The sequence below is a fragment of the Bos indicus genome, chromosome 13 (genome assembly GCF_029378745.1).
Source record: "Bos indicus isolate NIAB-ARS_2022 breed Sahiwal x Tharparkar chromosome 13, NIAB-ARS_B.indTharparkar_mat_pri_1.0, whole genome shotgun sequence".
Taxonomy (NCBI): domain Eukaryota; kingdom Metazoa; phylum Chordata; class Mammalia; order Artiodactyla; family Bovidae; genus Bos; species Bos indicus.
In genome coordinates this window covers 21,125,211-21,144,609 of record NC_091772.1, presented here as the reverse complement: position 1 = coordinate 21,144,609, position 19,399 = coordinate 21,125,211, and the positions used below count along the sequence as shown (strand labels likewise).

The 19,399-nt window shown below is 37.8% G+C and overlaps 1 protein-coding gene across 1 annotated transcript in view; it reads right to left on the bottom strand.

The window, feature by feature from the left end:
* MALRD1 (MAM and LDL receptor class A domain containing 1) overlaps positions 1 to 19,399 on the bottom strand; it is a 553,710-nt gene that overhangs the window by 115,995 nt on the left and 418,316 nt on the right. The window contains exon 33 of the mRNA XM_019971898.2: positions 19,130 to 19,331. Within this exon, the coding sequence (XP_019827457.2) occupies positions 19,130 to 19,331 (202 nt within the window). The remainder of the gene's footprint in view (positions 1 to 19,129; positions 19,332 to 19,399) is intronic.

The window sequence follows — 19,399 nt, the reverse complement described above, 5'->3', positions numbered from 1 at the left end:
TCTCTGTCCAGTGCTGAAACATTGTAAGATATTTTCAATGAAACATTTAGCTAATTTAAGTATTAATTTTCTATTAGGAATAATAAGAACTCTAACATAACAGGCCAACATAATTACAGAATACACCTTATCCTAATCTCAGAAACATTTTTATAAAGGGCATCATTACTGTTAAAAAATGACACTTTCCAATTAAAGAGGAAATTGTGATTCATATTCTTAAATTCAACCATCAGATTTTCTTGGAGGAGTAAAAACACTTTTATATGGTAAGTTAGGCACTTTGAAGGGTTACATTAATAATTTTAGCATTTAAGGAAATTGGCATTATGTCCTTATTAACTGTTTCTCAGTGACTTCAGCTTGGGGAATTTGGCTCCTGAGAACTTGGGGAGGACTGAGTCACAGAATTGAGGCTGCTATGGTTTTGTCACAGTATTCTTCGCTCTTCAATAAAAGTACAATATGTGCAGTCGTATCAGAAGTAGAGATGAAAGCATAGCTTAAGCCAAGATATCACACTAGTGAGACTCTTCAAGATAATGTGATTCATACCCAACAAGCCCATTTTATATATAAGGATACTGAGGCTTATAAAATTTTAGTGTCCAAAGACACAATGTAAGTTTAATGAAGTTTTATCACATGAAACTGTTCCACAGCAATGGTTTGAATCAACACTTAAAGCATGAGAGAAGAGTGCTTACTTGCTGCTGTTTCTAGAGGTCAGAGAGTATCTGTGAATATACAGGATTGCACTAATTTGCTGGAACTTTATTCTTGGAGCAGTCCTTCTAATTTTTATCATTTCTGGGACATATGCTAGTGGGCTAATCAGTATTTTAGGGGGAAAAAAATAGCATGTAATGGGGATTGGGAATTCCCTGGAGGTTCAGTGGTTAAGACTTCACCTTCCAATATAAGGCATGTGGATTTGATCCCTGATCAAGGAACTAAGATCCCACATGCCTTGTGGTCAAAAAACCAAAACGTAAAACAGAAGCAATAAAGTAACATAGACAATAAAGACTTTAAAAATGGTGCATGTCAAAAAAAATTCTTAAAAAAAAGGAAATAATGGGAACCAGTTCAGGAATACCTTTTTTTTGTGTTAGTTACATTTAAAAACTATTATTTATGGATTTTGTAAGAATGATTTGTTTTAAACATAAGAATGGTGGTGTGAATTCATTTTAGAAATGAAATCTAAAAGTTTCTCTCCCACTCAGTAGTGATGATATACTCAGAACATATTTAAATTTGAACCCTGTGATGAAAGTCATGTATCTGAGGGAATTTTTGTTCATGAGAATAAGCATGTTTAAGTGGAGAGGGAAACATGTATGACTCTGAGATGTTTGTATCATGTTTTTATTTAATTATCTAAGATACAGCAGTGCATACAACTGCAGTGTTCCAATGGAAACATTCTGAATGAAAACTTAGAAAGTAAATTGGATTTAAATTTTTATAAATATAAATATATATATATATATAGCATATATATCTTTTGATATTTAACCATGGTCAAATGAATAATTTCTCTTCATTCTTTTTATTAATCTCACATTGCAGGAATGGCAGACAGCCTTACTTTCATTTTTTTTCTCAAACATTTTATGGACTAAACTTTTATCTTTATAAACTTCCCTCAAGGTAGAACCTCAGCTCAAGGTTGAAAAAGCTGGATAAACTTTTTGCATGTGAAGAAAACCTAGAACTAATTTTAGTAATTAACCTATTACTTAGTTAACCTATAAATCTTTTCGGAAAAAACACGAGGGAAGTAATTTTCTGTATTTCACAAGCTTCTTGCCTTATTCAAAATGAAGTATGTGTGCTTTCCTTTATATTTTTGCTTAGATAAGATATGCACAAATAAACTTCTCTCTTGTTTGGAGACAGCAATTCTGTTAAATTCTAGAATCATTTCTATCAAAAGATACTCAAACTCACTTGATCTAAGTCCTTCTTTACAGGAAACCTGGTAGGCTTGTATTGTCTCCTGTGGACTCTGTCTTGTATTGTCCAGATTTTTCTTGCAAGGTCAAGGCCCTCATTCCCCCGACTGCTGAGAGGTTACCAGATGATAGCACACAGCTGTCTACCTCTAGCATCTTCCCTCTAAAGTCACACACCCTTGCAGAGGCTGTTCCTGGCAGAATTTTCCAGTTGTCACAGTTGACCAATGGTGCTGGAAGGTTGATTATGGGGGAGACAGGTATACACAAACTCTCTGTAATTTTCACCTCATTTTGCTGTGAACCAAAAACTGTTTTAAGAAATAAATTCTGTGTGTACATCTCAGCACCAATATCCCTCAGAATCTGTATTCTAGCCTATGACTCATGTTTGATATTTTTCTTTTCAAATTTCCTGTGTTTTAGTTTCTCTAAGTTCCTTTTAAAATCCAGCATTTAAAATTCACAGGACTTATGTAAGTATTGGAGAAGGCAATGGCACCCCACTCCAGTACTCTTGCCTGGAAAATCCCATGGACAGAGGAGCCTGGTAGGCTGCAGTCCATGGGGTCGCTAAGAGTCAGACACGACTGAGTGACTTCACTTTCACTTTTCACTTTCATGCATTGGAGGAGGAAATGGCAACCCACTCCAGTGTTCTTGCCTAGAGAATCCTAGGGACGGGGGAGCCTGGTGGGCTGCCGTCTATGGGGTCGCACAGAGTCGGACACGACTGAAGCGACTTAGCAGGAGTAGCAGCAAGTAAGTATACTGTCCATTGGTCAAGCCACATGGTCCATTTCTTCCCATGCCCAGTGAGCTGCTTAGTCAGTTGTTTAAAACCAATAGAACTGAGGTGCAGGGCCAGTGAATGCACAAGAGAAATGGCATCATTTCAGTCACCCTGCTTATTTAACTTATATGCAGAGCACATTATGAGAAACGCTGGGTGGGAAGAAGCAGAAGCTGGAATCAAGATTGCCAGGAGAAATATCAATAACCTCAGATATGCAGATGACACCACCCTATGGCAGAAAGTGAAGAGTAACTAAAAAGCCTCTTGATGAAAGTGAAAGTGGAGAGTGAAAAAGTTGGCTTAAAGCTCAACATTCAGAAAATGAAGATCATGGCATCCGGTCCCATCACTTCATGGGAAATAGATGGGGAAACAGTGGAAACAGTGTCAGACTTTATTTTTCTGGGCTCCAAAATCACTGCAGATGGTGACTGCAGCCATGAAATTAAAAGACACTTACTCCTTGGAAGGAAAGTTATGACCAACCTAGATAGCATATTCAAAGGCAGAGACATTACTTTGCCTACAAAGGTCCATCTAGTCAAGGCTATGGTTTTTCCTGTGGTCATGTATGGATGTGGGAGTTGGACTGTGAAGAAGGCTGAGTGCTGAAGAATTGATGCTTTTGAACTGTGGTATTGGAGAAGACTCTTGAGATTCCCTTGGGCTGCAAGGAGATCCAACCAGTCCATTCTGAAGGAGATAAGCCCTGGGATTTCTTTGGAAGGAATGATGCTAAAGCTGAAATTCCAATACTTTGTCCACCTCATGCGAAGAGTTGACTCATTGGAAAAAGACTCTGATGCTGGAAGGGATTGGGGGCAGGAGGAGAAGGGGACGACAGAGGATGAGATGGCTGGATGGCATCACTGACTCGATGGACGTGAGTCTGAGTGAACTTCGGGAGTTGGTGATGGGCAGGGAGGCCTGGTGTGCTGCGATTTATGGGGTCGCAAAGAGTCAGACACGACTGAGCGACTGAACTGAAGTGAACTGAACCCAACTTTGCCTCCTTGAACATGGACATGATTGTTCATTATGTGTGAGAGTTACTTTGAGGGAATGTAGCATGATCAGAAAAGGCAATGGATGACTTTCAAGCTGGAATCAAGAGTGCCAGGAAAATATCAACAACCTCAGATATACAGATGATACCACTCTAATGGCACAAAAGTGAAGAGGAATTAAAGAGCCCCAATTGGAAAAGATCCTGATGCTGGGAAAGATTGAGGGCAGGAGGAGAAGGAGGTGACTGAGGATGAGATGGCTAGACAGTATCACTAACTCAATGGACATGAATTTGAGCAAACTCCAGGAGACGGCAGAGGACAGGGAAGGCTGGCACGCTGTAGTCCACAGGGTTGCAAAGAGTTGGGCATGGATGAGCAACTGAACAACAAAAGTACAACCAGAGCAAAAGAAAACCAACATCCAGAAAGTCAACTGAAATAAACCTCAAAGAGTAAAGTGAGAATAGGAAGGATGAAAGGTAAGAAAGAGAGATTGAGGGACATCAGGAATGTTGGTGACTGTGACAGGGGCAGAGAGAGAAAGTGGAAAGAAAGACAGTGCAAGAAAATGTGGATTCATTTTGACAATATGATTCAATCTTTAACTTACAGGTGTTCTTATTGCTGTTCAGCCAACATTTCTCAAGCTGTATCTGATTAGGGGAATTGTGAAGACCTGATACCGTGAAGACTTAGTACAATTGTACACACATACACTCACACACATATTATATCATCTTAGCTTTAGGGGCATGTTTCTCAAATAGATCACAAGTCTAAAGCATGTTGGGTTCAAAAACCAAGGGTATCTCACATTGTGGTTTGCAACTGATTCACAGTCCATGAGGTCGCAAAGAGCTGGACACGATTGAGCGAATTTTACTACTCTTTGCAGGCTGGAGCTGATTGAAGGCATTGTTAACTAACTTTTGCATTCCCAGGAATCAAAGACATTCCTCTCATTACCACATTCCACTTCATATTGTGCTATGTAGACAGGTACAATTTCTAACACTATGGATATTTCTTTGTTCTCCTAAAATGATGTTCAGTGTCATTGTTCACTTAGTTTGGGTAGTAGCTGAAATACCTTTTTTTAGAGCAATAAACATTATAAACAATATAAAGCAAAAACATTTCATACTGATGATTTACAGTGAAATACAGTGTAGCATTCTCATGAATTTCATGTAAATTCAATAAAAGCCTAAAAGTGCCCAAGGAAAATCTCATGGATTTTGATCTTTATGATTAATATGTTTAGTGAAAGCAAAATTGATTGCCTGTTTTGGAGGGAAAGAAAAAATATGCACAGGGGAACTTTAGTTTTAAAGAGCAGGAATTAAGCTTTTGCCAAATCTTGCCATACTCAATGACATAAATGGTAAAATGCTTATGTAAAATATGATAGCCAGTTATAAATTGGTAATTCTTTGTCTTTGGCCAATACTTCATTAACAACATTCAAAAATGTTACAGGAAGCTACAAGAGGGGAAGCAGATGATAAAGTTTTAACCTGAATTCTGCAGAACTCTTGATTTCAGATCATTTTGAATTAAAATTTAATTTTTATATCTTTGCAAATCACTTCATAAAGTATAAAAATATTTCTTTTTCAATTAAAAATACTTAGCTTTAATGTGGAGTCATAAAAGAATCATTTTTATCTTTTTATATCATTTCAATATTTAATAGTTTAAATATTCCTAGAAAGATGGAATGTGACTTCAGGTTGAACTAAAGAAGATAGAAGAGCCTGACATAAACAGAGCAGTATGGGGAGCGCTGGAGTGAGTGATGAATCAGGAGAACTTGGGTGGGTGGTTAGAAAGGCTATATAGAAATGTCAAAAGTCTAACACAGTAAACAAAAATAAAGGAAATTTAAAAGTTTGCAAAAGGTGAGTCCAAAGTTTTGGGTTGACCAAAAAGTCTGTTCAGGTTTTTCAATAACATCATATGAAAAATCTGAACAAATTTTTTGGCCAAGCCAATAGAAGCTGCTAAGTATTTCAAAAGAGATGCCATATGGAAAGTGATAATTATTTTCAGAGTGAATGGCAGAGCTAGTTAAAGCTAAGGCTAAAATAAAGATAGAAGAATACTAGAAATTAAATTTGTTTTACATTTGAGAAGAGACCATATATCTACATGACACAGAAATCAAGAAAAAGAGTAACAATTATTGAAATTGAAAAAGATAGAAGAGACAAGTTCAAAATTGATACAGACATACAGATATGCACAGACATACAGATGGCAACCGCAGCCATGAAATTAAAAGATGCTTGCTCCTTGGAAGAAAAGCTATGACAAACTTAAACAGCCTATTAAAAAGCAGATACATTACTTTACCAACAAAGGTCCATCTAGTCAAAGCTATGGTTTTTCCAGTAGTCATATATGGATGTGAGAGTTGGATTATAAAGAAAGCTGAGTTCTGAAGAATTGATGCTTTTGAACTGTGGTGTTGGAAAAGACTCTTGAGAGTCCCTTGGATTGCAAGGAGATCAAACCAGTCCATCCTAAAGGAAATCAGTCCTGAATATTCGTTGGAATGATTGATGCTGAAGGTGAAGCTCCAGTACTTTGGCCACCTAATGTGAAGAACTGATTCATGGGAAAAGACGCTGATGTTGGGAAAGATTGAAGGCAGAAGGAGAAGGGGATGACAGAGGATGAGATGGTTGGATGGCATCACCGATGCACATGAGTTTGAGCAAGCTCCAGGTGTTGGTGATGGACAGGGAGGCCTGGTGTGCTACAGTCCATGGGGTTGCAAAGATCGGACATGACTAAGCAACTAAACTGAACTGAACAGATTAGCACTGATAAATGCATATATGTACTTTTGTGTAACAACTGTGTGTATGGATATATGTGCTCATGCACTACACACAGAGGCAGGTTATTTGAAACCATGAAGCTCTTTGCTAGTGACAGAAAGGCTGGAGGAGAGACACACGGCAGTGGATGTTGGGTTACCTACAACATGAGGTTGTGATGGAGCCGCTCTCTCCCCAGCACACAGAGGCTGGACGTGAGAGAAAATAAAAAAACACAGTTTCCATACTGGGGAAAATCAAGAGCCGAAGGAGCAGAACATCATTTTTACCCAACATCAGTATTTGCCACAATGATAGCCAATACCTTCCTAACTATAAATAGTGATTCCACTGCAAATGTCTGAAACTGCATAAATGAAGAATTTTCTGCCTGCTTATACCCTTCAGTAATCTAAAACATATGTGAATGTGGAAACATGCATAAAATATGGAATGTTAGAACAGTTGTTGGTCATTCCTTTCTTGTCATGAAGCCTGGAACCCAGAGAGAGACCCCAGTGGATAAGAGATAAATTCCTCTCTTATCATCTCCAGATAATGCTATACTATACTTCTTGGTCTGCCATATCTATGCTGGTATGGCCTCTTTTGTATGCACTGTTGGGTCAGGTAAAGTACTTGACTTAATGTAATGCTACTGTTCACTGATAGCTCTAGTTCCATATTAACTAAATTTTAATAGTCAAAGAATTCCCCAAATGTTAAACTCTTGACTTCTATATTAGGGCCAATATTATTAAGTACACTCCCCTTTTAATCCATGCTTTACATTGCTTCAAATATATATTTCCCAAAAGAAGAATCCTGCTCAAAAATGGTTCTCCAAAGTCTGACACAATGAAGTCCGCTGTCCTCATAAGATAAAGGTCCACTGTCCTGTGGTTATTCAGTGACTTAACTTCTGGTTCAGCCTCACCAGTGCTCTCCCATTAAGCCTAAAATTGCAGAGGAAATAGTGACTCTCTTTCAGTTATGACTGTATTGTACTCTGCCAATTATGACTGTATTTTACTCTTTGACTATTTCAGTTATGACTGTATTGTACTCTTTGGGCTTCCCTGGTGGCTCAGATGGTAAAGAATCCACCTGTAACATGGGAGACCTGGGTTCAATTCCTGGGCTGGGAAGATCACCTGGAGGGAGGGAATGGCAACCCACTCAAGTATTCTTGCCTGGTGGATACCCATGGACAGAGGAGCCTGGTGGGCTACAGTCCATGGGGTCACAAAGAGTCAGACACGACTGAATGACTAAGCACAATACTCTTTGTCAGTTGAGGTGAGGCAGAGAAGAGAATGCTGTTGTCATTCCTGTAAGTGGGAAGGTTTTCACTTATAATTATGAGAGGGTGTCTTGGCATCAATCAATTTTACATCTTTGTCTCAGTGTAGAAGGGTTGAGATGGAGAGTGGAAAGCTGTTTCTTTAACACATTCTACAAATACACACAATTGAAGGCAATCTAAGAGTCTCAGGCAATCTGTCTGTGAGGGAACATTGCTGAATTTCATACCTACTTTGGGGACTTTCTACGTGTCCCGAGAAAGTCAAAGGAGAGAGGCAGATACCAAGATGAAGATATGGAGGTGGGCAGTAGAGACGACCAGTCAGGAATTAAATATGGTGGTCTTTTAGAGATCTCCCAGCTGTACTGTAGTGACTGCCTCTATGATCCAAGAGAAAGTGGTGGGGATAGCCCATAACTTTTAGTTAACAGGGCCTTGGCTCTAAGCACAAAGACAAATACTTCCAGCTATGTTTAACTTACTATAACTTTTGAGGAATAGGAATGAATAACTTTCTCTAAAGTTTAGTGTTCTATATGATTGAATTACTATTAATTTTAAAATCACATAATTTGAAGACTAATTTCTGCCCTTCTAATAAACCCATTTAAAATGTACAGCTATATACCTGAAACTAATACAACATTGTAAAATAAAATTTTAAAAGTTAAAAATACACTTTAAGTCAAAAAGAACTCATAGAAATAGTACTTCATTCGTTGCTTAATGACAAAAATTGATTTATTGGGAAGATTAAAAAATGATTATTTTAAAATGCGTTGGATTATTTTGCTCCATATGGAATTCTATAGGAGGCATGCCTATTTAACATACCTTAATTACATTTTAATCAGAAACAGCAGAATGGGCAAAATGCAAGATCTGGATATTTTAGAACTTGAACTGACTTCTTATCAATTATCTCCATCCAACAGAGAAGACCAACTATGGGTCTATTATTCCTTTATACCTTTTTCTAATAAAAAACTGCTTATTTCTCTAACCTCATATTTTTTATTTTGAGGAAGTTCATATTAGTGAAAATGATAACTCATATATGTAAACCCATTTATTTACTCTTTGTTAAGACAAGAAAGTTGTTTTTTATTTTCTATTTTCCTATTTAAAAGAGTGGTCAGTCTTTGCTGAGTAAAATGTTCTCACCATGCCAGTAAGATGCTATCAGAAAAACGGGCATTCTGTTGAAGTCACTTGTTTTCAATGAAAAGAAAAAAGGCCTTTCTTAAAATGGATTTCTTAGTGAATGAGTGTCACTTTCTTATTCTATTTCTTAGGCAACAGACAAACACCCTTGTTTTCGTAGATCTGAATGTTTTCCAGATAACAACATATGTGTTCCAGGGAATAAGGAGACCTGTAATAGAAACAGACTTAAATAGCCCAAGAGAACTAAACAGGCCCAGACTGACCTTGGCTATTGAAAAACTCCCAGAATCCCTCAGATACACTTGGCTTGGTAAAACATTTGGCCTGCTGAGTATTTCCAAGTAAAAGGAAAAGAGTCAGAAAAGGTTATGATCATTTTCAAACTGACTGTGCAGTAGAGAAATAACAATCTCCATATTTTATTTTAAATATACATATATTTATATACTACGGTACAAAATATATATGATTATGTGGTAAACATCATTTTTCACATAGGAGCATTCACCTTTAAGACAGAGAAGTGTGGTTTATTGTTATGTTCAATATAAGGCACTTGTCAAATCCAGGCTAATGGAGTATGGTTCCTACTGGGACTGATTTTTCCATGGTTGTCATTTGGATTTCTTGCCCCTAATTCAACAGAATTCCTTCCAGTCTGAGGATCAGCAGGAAATCAAGTAAGAACCACCTCATAGTACAACAGACAAGCTCCTCCAAATGTAGTTAAGAGGGAATCCAGATTTTACTCCTATAAATTGGCTTGGTATTCGCTTTTAATGTCATTTTTCTGGTTCCTGTGTTTTTCCCTTCTAATCTAATGTCCTTTCTGGGAATAAAGAGGAATTATTCTATTATTTGACAGACTGTGAGGACTTCACAACCCACAGTAACAGATTTAAAACGTAATAATATTCTATAAACCAGTAAGTGAATCAGAATGAACAAACAATAATTTTCCTTCAGCTTTTTGTACATTCATTATTATTCCTTTAAAGATTAGGCCCATGAATGACTCACTGAATCAGTATTATAAAACCGACCCATGTATTAAAACTATGGTTTATTTATCTACAGTTGCTATGATACCACTTCTGATATAAAATGGATATCTACTCTATATCATATACTTTTTTCAAATTTATATTTTTATCCATCAACCTAAAATTAAAGATCACTTACACACAACAAAATTTTCTTTAAAAAATAAGATAATGGAAATTTTTCAATGTAGAGGAACTAAAAGTGACAGAACTAAAAGCTACACATATCACAAAATACTATGCAAGATATACTACAGGAGAGCTGCAAATTTAAGTCTAAGACAATCTGGAACAGAGTTTATCTTCCTGCTGGGACTATCAAGGATAAATTCAAGGATAATGACGGTTTTGCTCTGCCCTAGAAAGTGAAAAAGGATTTTAACAAGAGGAGATAAAGGACAGGGCATTCCCAGCCTGAGAAGTGGTAAGATTAAAGTCAATGAGATGAGAGGAGAGAATATAGGAAAATATAGGACAAGACTAGAGAAAGGCAAGAGGTCCTGTTTTAAGGGATCATTTTAGAACCAGAATCACACACCTAGCCAGGAGCTGCAACAAAGGGTAAGCAGTGTATTCAGCAGGCAACTGAGAGTCTCTAAGTATTTTTCTTCTTCTTTATAGCTGGTCTGAATTACTATATTTTGATTAGTCTCAGTTTTATTTCCTCTCTCAACACTGGCATATAGATAGATAATTTATTGTTTCTGGTCAGCCATATAAATTGAACCATATGGTTACCAAATATTCAGGCTTGATTATAAACTTTTTTAAAGAAGTAGAGGAATGGTGATCATCCAGGTGATGGATGATGTGGAAGTTAGAAATGAAAGAGTAACTTACAAGACTCTGAAGCATGGGCATTTGACTAGGGCTTGGTCAATAGTATGCTTCCAATCAGTTCTTTTAATTTTGTGGGAAAGAGAAAGGCACAATTAGAGAATACTCATAATGATGGCAGGGAAGTAGACAGGTCAGCTCTGAAGGAAGTATTCATAGGCAGTGGAATTAGGCAGTTTTACTCACTTTCTGCTCATTTTTCTTAGACTTTTAGTTTTACATTTAATTTTTGGAGTAATCTAATAGTCTTTCAATAAACTTATTTTCTGCCTTTTTTTTTCTTTTTTTTTTAATAGAAAATTATTTAATTAGTATACATGTGTTCCCCATCCTGAACCCTCCTCCCTCCTCCCTCCCCACACCATCCCTCTGGGTCGTCCCAGTGCACCAGCCCCAAGCATCCAGCATCGTGCATTGAACCTGGACTGGCATCTCGTTTCATACATGACGTTTCACATGTTTCAATGCCATTCTCCCAAATCTTCCCACCCTCTCCCTCTCCCACAGAGTCCATAAGACTGTTCTATACATCAGTGTCTCTTTTGCTGTCTCGTATACAGGGTTATCGTTACCATCTTTCTAAATTCCATATATATGCGTTAGTATACTGTATTGGTGTTTTTCCTTCTGGCTTACTTCACTCTGTATAATAGGCTCCAGTTTCATCCACCTCATTAGAACTGATTCAAATGTATTCTTTTTAATGGCTGAGTAATACTCCATTGTGTGTATGTACCACAGCTTTCTTATCCATTCATCTGCTGATGGACATCTAGGTTGCTTCCATGTCCTGGCTATTATAAACAGTGCTGCGATGAACATTGGGGTACACATGTCTCTTTCCCTTCTGGTTTCCTCAGTGTGTATGCCCAGCAGTGGGATTAAGTTAGCCTAAGTCAGATACTGTTGCTTGCAATAAAAAAGAAAAACCTTTCTGTTGCTATGGTAAGAAAACTGCAAGAAATACTTTTTTGGAACTTACACTACAGTAGGGACTAGAACATTAAGTTGATCATTATGTGTGAGTAAATTAGACACATCGGGTATGCAGCCATAAGAGAGATTCTGATGAGTCATAAGAAGCCCTTGAACTACAGTCTGAGCAACAAAAGGGAACTGGGGGGTGGGGGGTGGGGGTGGGAGAAGAAGGCGAAGTCTATAGAATATGCTGCCTGAGGTATGCTTGGAATAAGCAAATGGAGTAAAAAATACTGGTTTCAAAGTGAATATTTGAGGAAAAAAAAGGCACTAAAATATCGATAATATCCTTTATGGATATTCATAACCAAAACGTTTTGGGGCTTTGAAATTATCAACTGATACAAATGCTATAAATATCCTTATGATAGGGTAAGTTTTCGTTAGCAATATTCTGGATACATTATGTGAAATAAATATGCCCATCCTTTGCCCTGACTTTGCACTCCAGGATGTCTGGCTCTAGGCGAGCGATCACACCATCATGGTTATCTGGGTCATGGAAATCTTTTTTGTATAGTTCTGTGTATTCTTGCCACCTCGTCTTAATATCTTCTGCCTCTGTTGAGTCCATACAATTTCTGTCCTTTATTGTGCCCATCTTTGCATGAAATGCTCCCTTGGTATCTCTAACTTTGTTGAAGAGATCTCTAGTCTTTCCCATTCTACTGTTTCCCTCTATTTCTTTGCATTGATCACTTAGGAAGGCTTTCTTATCTCTCCTTGCTTGAACTGCATTCAAATGGGTATATCTTTCCTTTTCTCCTTGCCTTTTGCTTCTTTTCTCAGCTATTTGTAAGGCTTCCTCAGACAACCATTTTGCCTTTTTGCTGGAGTGCGAGGTCAAGTGGGACTTAGGAAGCAACACTATGAACAAAGCTTGGAGGTGATGGAATTCCAACTGAGCTATTTCAAATCCTAAAAGATGATGCTATTAAAGTGCTGTACTCAATATGCCAGCAAATTTGGAAAACTCAGCAGTGGCCACAGGAAGAGAAAAGGTCAGTTTTCATTCCAATCCCAAAGAAAGGCAATGTCAAAGAATGTTCAAATTACCGCACAACTGCATTCATCTCACACGCTAGCAAAGAAATGCTCAAAATTATCCAAGCTAGGATTCAATAGTACATGAACAGTGAACTTCCAGATATTCAAGCTAGATTTAGAAAAGGCAGAGGAACCAGAGATCAAATTGCCAACATCTGTTGTATCATCAAAAAAGCAAGAGAGCTCCAGAAAAACATCTACTTTTGCTTTCTTGACTATGCTAAAGCCTTTGATTGTGTAGATCACAACAAACTATGGATAATTCTTAAAGAGATGGGAATATCAGACCACCTTACCTGCCTCCTGAGAAATCTGTATGTAGGTCAAGAAGCAACAGTTAGAACTGGACATGGAACAATGGACTGGTTCCAAATTGGAAAGGAATACATTGAGGCTGTATATTGTCACCCTGCTTATTTAACTTACATGCAGAGCACATCATCCAAGATGACAGGCTGGGTGAAGCACAAACTAGAATCAAGACTACAGGCAGAATATCAGTAACTTCAGATATGCAGATGACACCAAACTTATGGCAGCAAGCAAAGAAGAACTAAAGAGCCTCTTGATGAAAGTGAAAGAGGAGAATGAAAAAGTTGGCCTAAAACTCAACATCCAAAAAACTAAGATCATGGCATCAGGTCCAATCACTTCATGACACATAGATGGGAAAACAATGGAAACAGCGGGAGGCTTTATTTTCTTGGTCACCAAAATCACTGCAGATGGTGACTGCAGCAATGAAATTAAAAGATGCGTGTTCCTTTGAATAAAAACTGTGACTAATCTAGACAGCTTGGAGAATTTTGAGCATTACTTTACTAGCATGTGAGATGAGTACAATTGTGTGGTAGTTTGAGCATTCTTTGGCATTGCCTTTCTTTGGGATTGGAATGAAAACTGACCTTTTCCAGTCCTGTGGCCACTGCTGAGTTTTCCAAATTTGCTGGCATATTGAGTGTAGCACTTTCACAGCATCATCTTTCAGGATTTGAAATAGCGTAACTGAAATTCCATCACCTCCAATAGCTTTGTTTGTAGTGATGCTTTAATCTGTATGCAGGTCAGGAAGCAACAGTTAGAACTGGACATGGAACAACAGACTGATTCCAAATAGGAAAAGGAGTACGTCGAGGCTGTATATTGTCACCCTGCTTATTTAACTTATATGCAGAGTACATCATGAGAAACGCTGGGCGGGAAGAAGCACAAGCTGGAATCAAGATTGCTGGGAGAAATGTCAATAACCTCAGATATGCAGATGATACCACCCTTCTTGCAGAAAGTGAAGAAGAACTAAAGGGCCTCTTGATGAAAGTGAAAGAGGAGAGTGAAAAAATTGGCTTAAAGCTCAACATTCAGAAAACAAAGATCATGGCATCCGGTCCCAGCACTTCATGGGAAATAGATGGGGAAACAATGTCAGACTTTATTTTTGGGGGCTCCAAAATCACTGCAGATGGTGATTGCAGCCATGAAATTAAAAGACGCTTACTCCTTGGAAGGAAAGTTATGGCCAACCTAGATAGCATATTCAAAAGCAGAAACATTACTTTGCCAACAAAGGTTCGTCTAGTCAAGGCTCTGGCTTTTCCTGTGGTCATGTATGGATATGAGAGTTGGACTGTGAAGAAGGCTGAGCGCCGAAGAATTGATGCTTTTGAACTGTGGTATTGGAGAAGACTCTTGAGAGTCCCGTGGACTGCAAGGAGATCCAACCAGTCCATTCTGGAGGAGATCAGCCCTGGGATTTCTTTGGAAGGAATGAAGCTAAAGCTGAAACTCCAGTACTTTGGCCACCTCATGCGAAGAGTTGACTCATTGGAAAAGACTCTGATGCTGGGAGGGATTGGGGGCAGGAGGAGGAGGGGATGATAGAGGATGAGATGGCTGGATGGCATCACTGATTGATGGATGTGAGTCTGATTGAACTCCGGGAGTTGGTGATGGACAGGGAGGCCTGGTGTGCTGCGATTCATGGGGTCGCAAAGAGTTGGACACGACTGAGCGACTGAACTGAACTGAACTGAACCTAGAGAGCATATTAAAAAGCAGAGACATTACTTTGCCAACAAGTATGTCTAGTCAAAGCCATTGTTTTTCCAGTAGTCATGGATGGATGTAAGAGTTGGTCTATAAAGAAAGCTGAGCTCTGAAGAATTGGTGCTTTCAAATTGTGGTGTTGGAGAAGACTCTTGAGAGTCCCTTGGACAGCAAGGATATCAAACCAGTCAGTCCTAAAGGAAATGAGTCCTAAAAATTCACTGGAAGGACTGATGCTGAAGCTGAAGTTCCAATAATTTGGCCACATGGTGCAAAGAACTGACTTTATTAGAAAAGACACTGATGCTTGGAAAGTATGAAGGCAGGAGAAGAAAGGGATGACAGAGGACAAGATGGTTGGATGGCATCACCAATTCAATGGACATGAGTTTGGGTGAACTCTAGGCATTGGTGATGGACAGGGCAGCCTGGTGTGCTGCAGTCTATGGGTTCGCAAAGAGCCAGAACAACAGCAAGTGAACTGAACTGATTCTTCGCCCTGGACCACAGCTGTGGTCTTCACTCCTGTGTGGTGTTGGTAGGAAGCAAACACCATTAACAGTGAGGATCCTTCCTCTGAAGTGTGTGTAGAGCAGCCTATGTAAAGAAAAAGATGGCATGCTTTTCTTCTTAAACCCACCAACCTGCAGTGATGTCATACTGGTAAATTAAAATTAACCATGCTGGAGAATCGACACCAAGGAAATAGGAAAATGCTACACATGGGGCTTTTTTATCCTCTTGAGAACTAGCTTACCAGCACACCACTGAATATTTCTCAGGAATATTCATTGATGGCTCAATAAACCACTTTTCTATGCCTGATGCTGCCTTTAAGTCAAATGAAACTGTCTTAGAACCATAGTTTAGAGCTAAGAGAGTTTCAATTACATTTACTACTATTTTAAGCTTTCAAGGATGCATTGCTATCCCAATATGTCCTTAGATATTAAACTTCTGGAGAGCTGGCAGTAATATTATAGGCACATATGACTTTTCAATCTAAATTCAGGGCAGCACACAGTAGATTCACAGCAAACTTTAGTTACATGGGATTCCCTGGTAGCTCAGCTCATAATCTGCCTGCAATGCAGGAAACCTCAGTTTGATTCCTGGGTCAGGAAGATCCCCTCGAGAAGGGAGCAGCTACCCACTCCAGTATTCTGCCCAGGAAAATTGAATGGACTGTATAGTCCATGAGGTCACAAAGAGTTGGATGCAACAAAGCAACTTTCCCTTCACTTTTGGTTAAATGAAGGGCAGACTTACTCAAGTTTACAAACACAGCAAGTAATGAGAAGTCTTCTATGTCTTCCCACAATGACATTTCTGCTCTAACTCCTGGACCCTCTGAACTTCCTCATCATTCTCTCTGGACTGTCTTCTTTTCTAGATCATTTTCTATCCCTTCCTTCTATCCCTGCTTTCCTGATCCTCTTTTACAAATCCCATCCCCTATGATCATAAGATAGTAGAATTAAAAGAGAGAGAAGAAATTGTTTATTTCATCTCCCTGGTAATATAACATGATCTAAGGAGTTTAAATTTCTTTGAAAATTATATGAGAGTTTGGTGATACAGTCATGATTTAGACTCATGTCTCCAAATTTTTAGTATAATTGTTATCTTTCTACCTCTCAATACAGTCACACAGAGTACATTGGACAATTCACACAGCTCTGTCTATTGCTGTCTCTTTCCTTTTTCCAAAACAAGGGTTAGAAAACAAGACTGGAGGCAGAGTTCATTGTTGGTAGTGAAGAGGGGTATCATATAAATTCAGTTGATGACTTTTACTTATTCATCTTTTCATTTGACATATTTATTGTTTATTCATAGGACATGTTTATTGAGTATCTCCTATTTAACAGGACTCCTCTAGGAATATAGAATACATCACCGGAGATAATATAAATGATGAAGATGATGAAAACAGACAAATATGTCCATTTTTAAATAATCTGCCTTCAAGAGAATATACCAGTCCTGGAAATGCTCCAGAGTAATACTCTCTGTTCACATCCAGAGATGGGAAAAAAGAAGAAAAATCTCTATTCAAGAATGAGGTGAGAGCTACTGTCATTTAGCAGTGATAATATAAACAAGAACTTGTGGCTGCCTATTCCCCGTGAATTCCTTATGAATTTCATTATTTTGTTTGGCACCTTGCTAGTTGCTGTCATTTTATATTTACCAAGTCAAGTTAAAAGGGATGCCCCAGGATAACATTTCTTTTTTTTGGAATTGCATTCACTCCCCAAAGATCTATTTTCTTTCAATTTAACGACAACAGCAACAACAAAAAAATGTAGCTGGAAAGATTGTTCAAAAAGAAGAACTAAAAAAGCCCAAAGTTAGTGGAAGGAAGGGAATACCAAAGATTAGAGCAGAAATAAATGAAATAGAGACTAAAAGCACAATAGAAAAGATCAGTGAAATCAAGAGCTGGTTCTTTGAAATGATAAACAAAATGACAAATCTTTAGCTAGACTCACCAAGGAAAAGACAGGACTCAGATAAAATCATATATGAAAGAGGGGATGTTATAACCAATAACACAGAAATACAAAAGATAATGAGACTACTACATACAATAATACGCCAAATACATTGGACAATCTAGAGGAAATGGATTGATTCTCAGTAACACAATCTTCCAAGACTGGTTCAGGAAGAAATAGAAAATCTGAGCTGATGGATGCTAGTAAAGAGATTGAATCAGTAATTAAAAATCTTCCAACACACCAAAGTCCAGCATAAGAAGGCTTCACAGGTGAGTTCTACAAAACATTCAAATAAGAACTAATATCAGTACTTGTCAAACTCTTCCAAAAACAGAAGAGGAGAGAACACTTTCAAACTCATTCTGTGAGGTCAGAATTATATACATAAACAAAATAAGGACACTATAAGGAAAGAAAATTATAAGTCAATATTCCTGATGAAAATGAATGAAAAATCTTCAATGAAATATTAGCAAACCAAATTAAACAACACATTATAAAGATTGTATGTAATGATCAACTGGGATATCTTCTAGGGATGGAAGGATTACTGAAAATCTGAAAGTGAGTCAGTGTGATACACCATATTAACAGAATAAAGGATAAAAATCATATGATCCTCTCCATAAATGCATAAAAGGCATTTGGCAAAATCAACATCCATTTTTCGCTAAGAATTTTCCCAAAGAAAATATAGAAGAAATGTACATCAACATAATAAAGTCCATAGAAGACAAACCCACAGCTGATGTTATACCTAATGATGAAAAGATAAACACTTTACCTCCAAAAAGATCAGGAACAAGACAAGGATGCACACTCTGTCTACTTTTATTCAATATAATATTGAAGTCCTAGCCACAGCAATCAGGGGGAAAAAAAAGTAAACAGCATCCACATTGAAATGGAAGAAGTAAAACTGTTACTATTTGCAGGTAATGTGATAGTATACATAGAAAACCCTGAGACTTCACCAAAAAAATTCCCTGTTGGAAACAATAAATAAATGCAGCAAAGTTGCAGCATACAAAATTAATGGACAGTTTGAAAGGCAATGACCCTACTCTCTAATGTTGATAAAGTGAAGGATTTTATGAGAACAAATAGCCACTTAAATGGAAGCATCTTAAACATCAGAAACTCAGATTTTTGTTAAAGGTATGATTTCTTAGAAAAGGAGTTAATTACAAGACTTTTTTTCCTTGATGCAATAGAATAAGAGTTCTAGATTGTAATGTAGAAACAGAAGGGGAAAAGTTAATCTGGATGGAAAAGACGGGTGAGCAGAAGAGTCTTTGGGCAGTTACTGTGAACCTTTGGAAATTAAAAGAAAAAATAAGACAACAAAGCTATATTGAGAAAACTAAATTTTCTCTGGGTTTCTTAAAGAACTTTAGTCAAAGCTACTTTGTTGCCTAGAGGACATGGAAATTTCATGATAAAGTTTCATGGAGAGAAACACTTTACCTCCAGCTGTGTATACTGCTCTTTCTACAATGCATGAGTAAGACGGCATGAAAAGAAACGCAATTCCTCAGAAATTCCCAATTCTTTTATGTTTAGATATCTAAAACAGTCTTTGTACAGCCCATTTTCAGAAGGAATTGCTTACCTCCAAATACACATTCTGGGGTAAAAGAGATGTCATCAAGGGCGATAAAGATGTTCTGTTTTCCACTCAAATCAGCTTCAAATGCCACTTTAAATGGACTGTTACTCGAGAGAGGAACATGTCCGTACATCCAACCAGTTCGTTTATTGCCAATCACTGACCACATAAGGATGTTTAGTCCAGATTCGTCAACGGTATACACCTAACAACAGGGAAGAAAACAAACAGAAAAAAATCAACTCTTTGTGGTTTAGGTATTAGAGGAACACG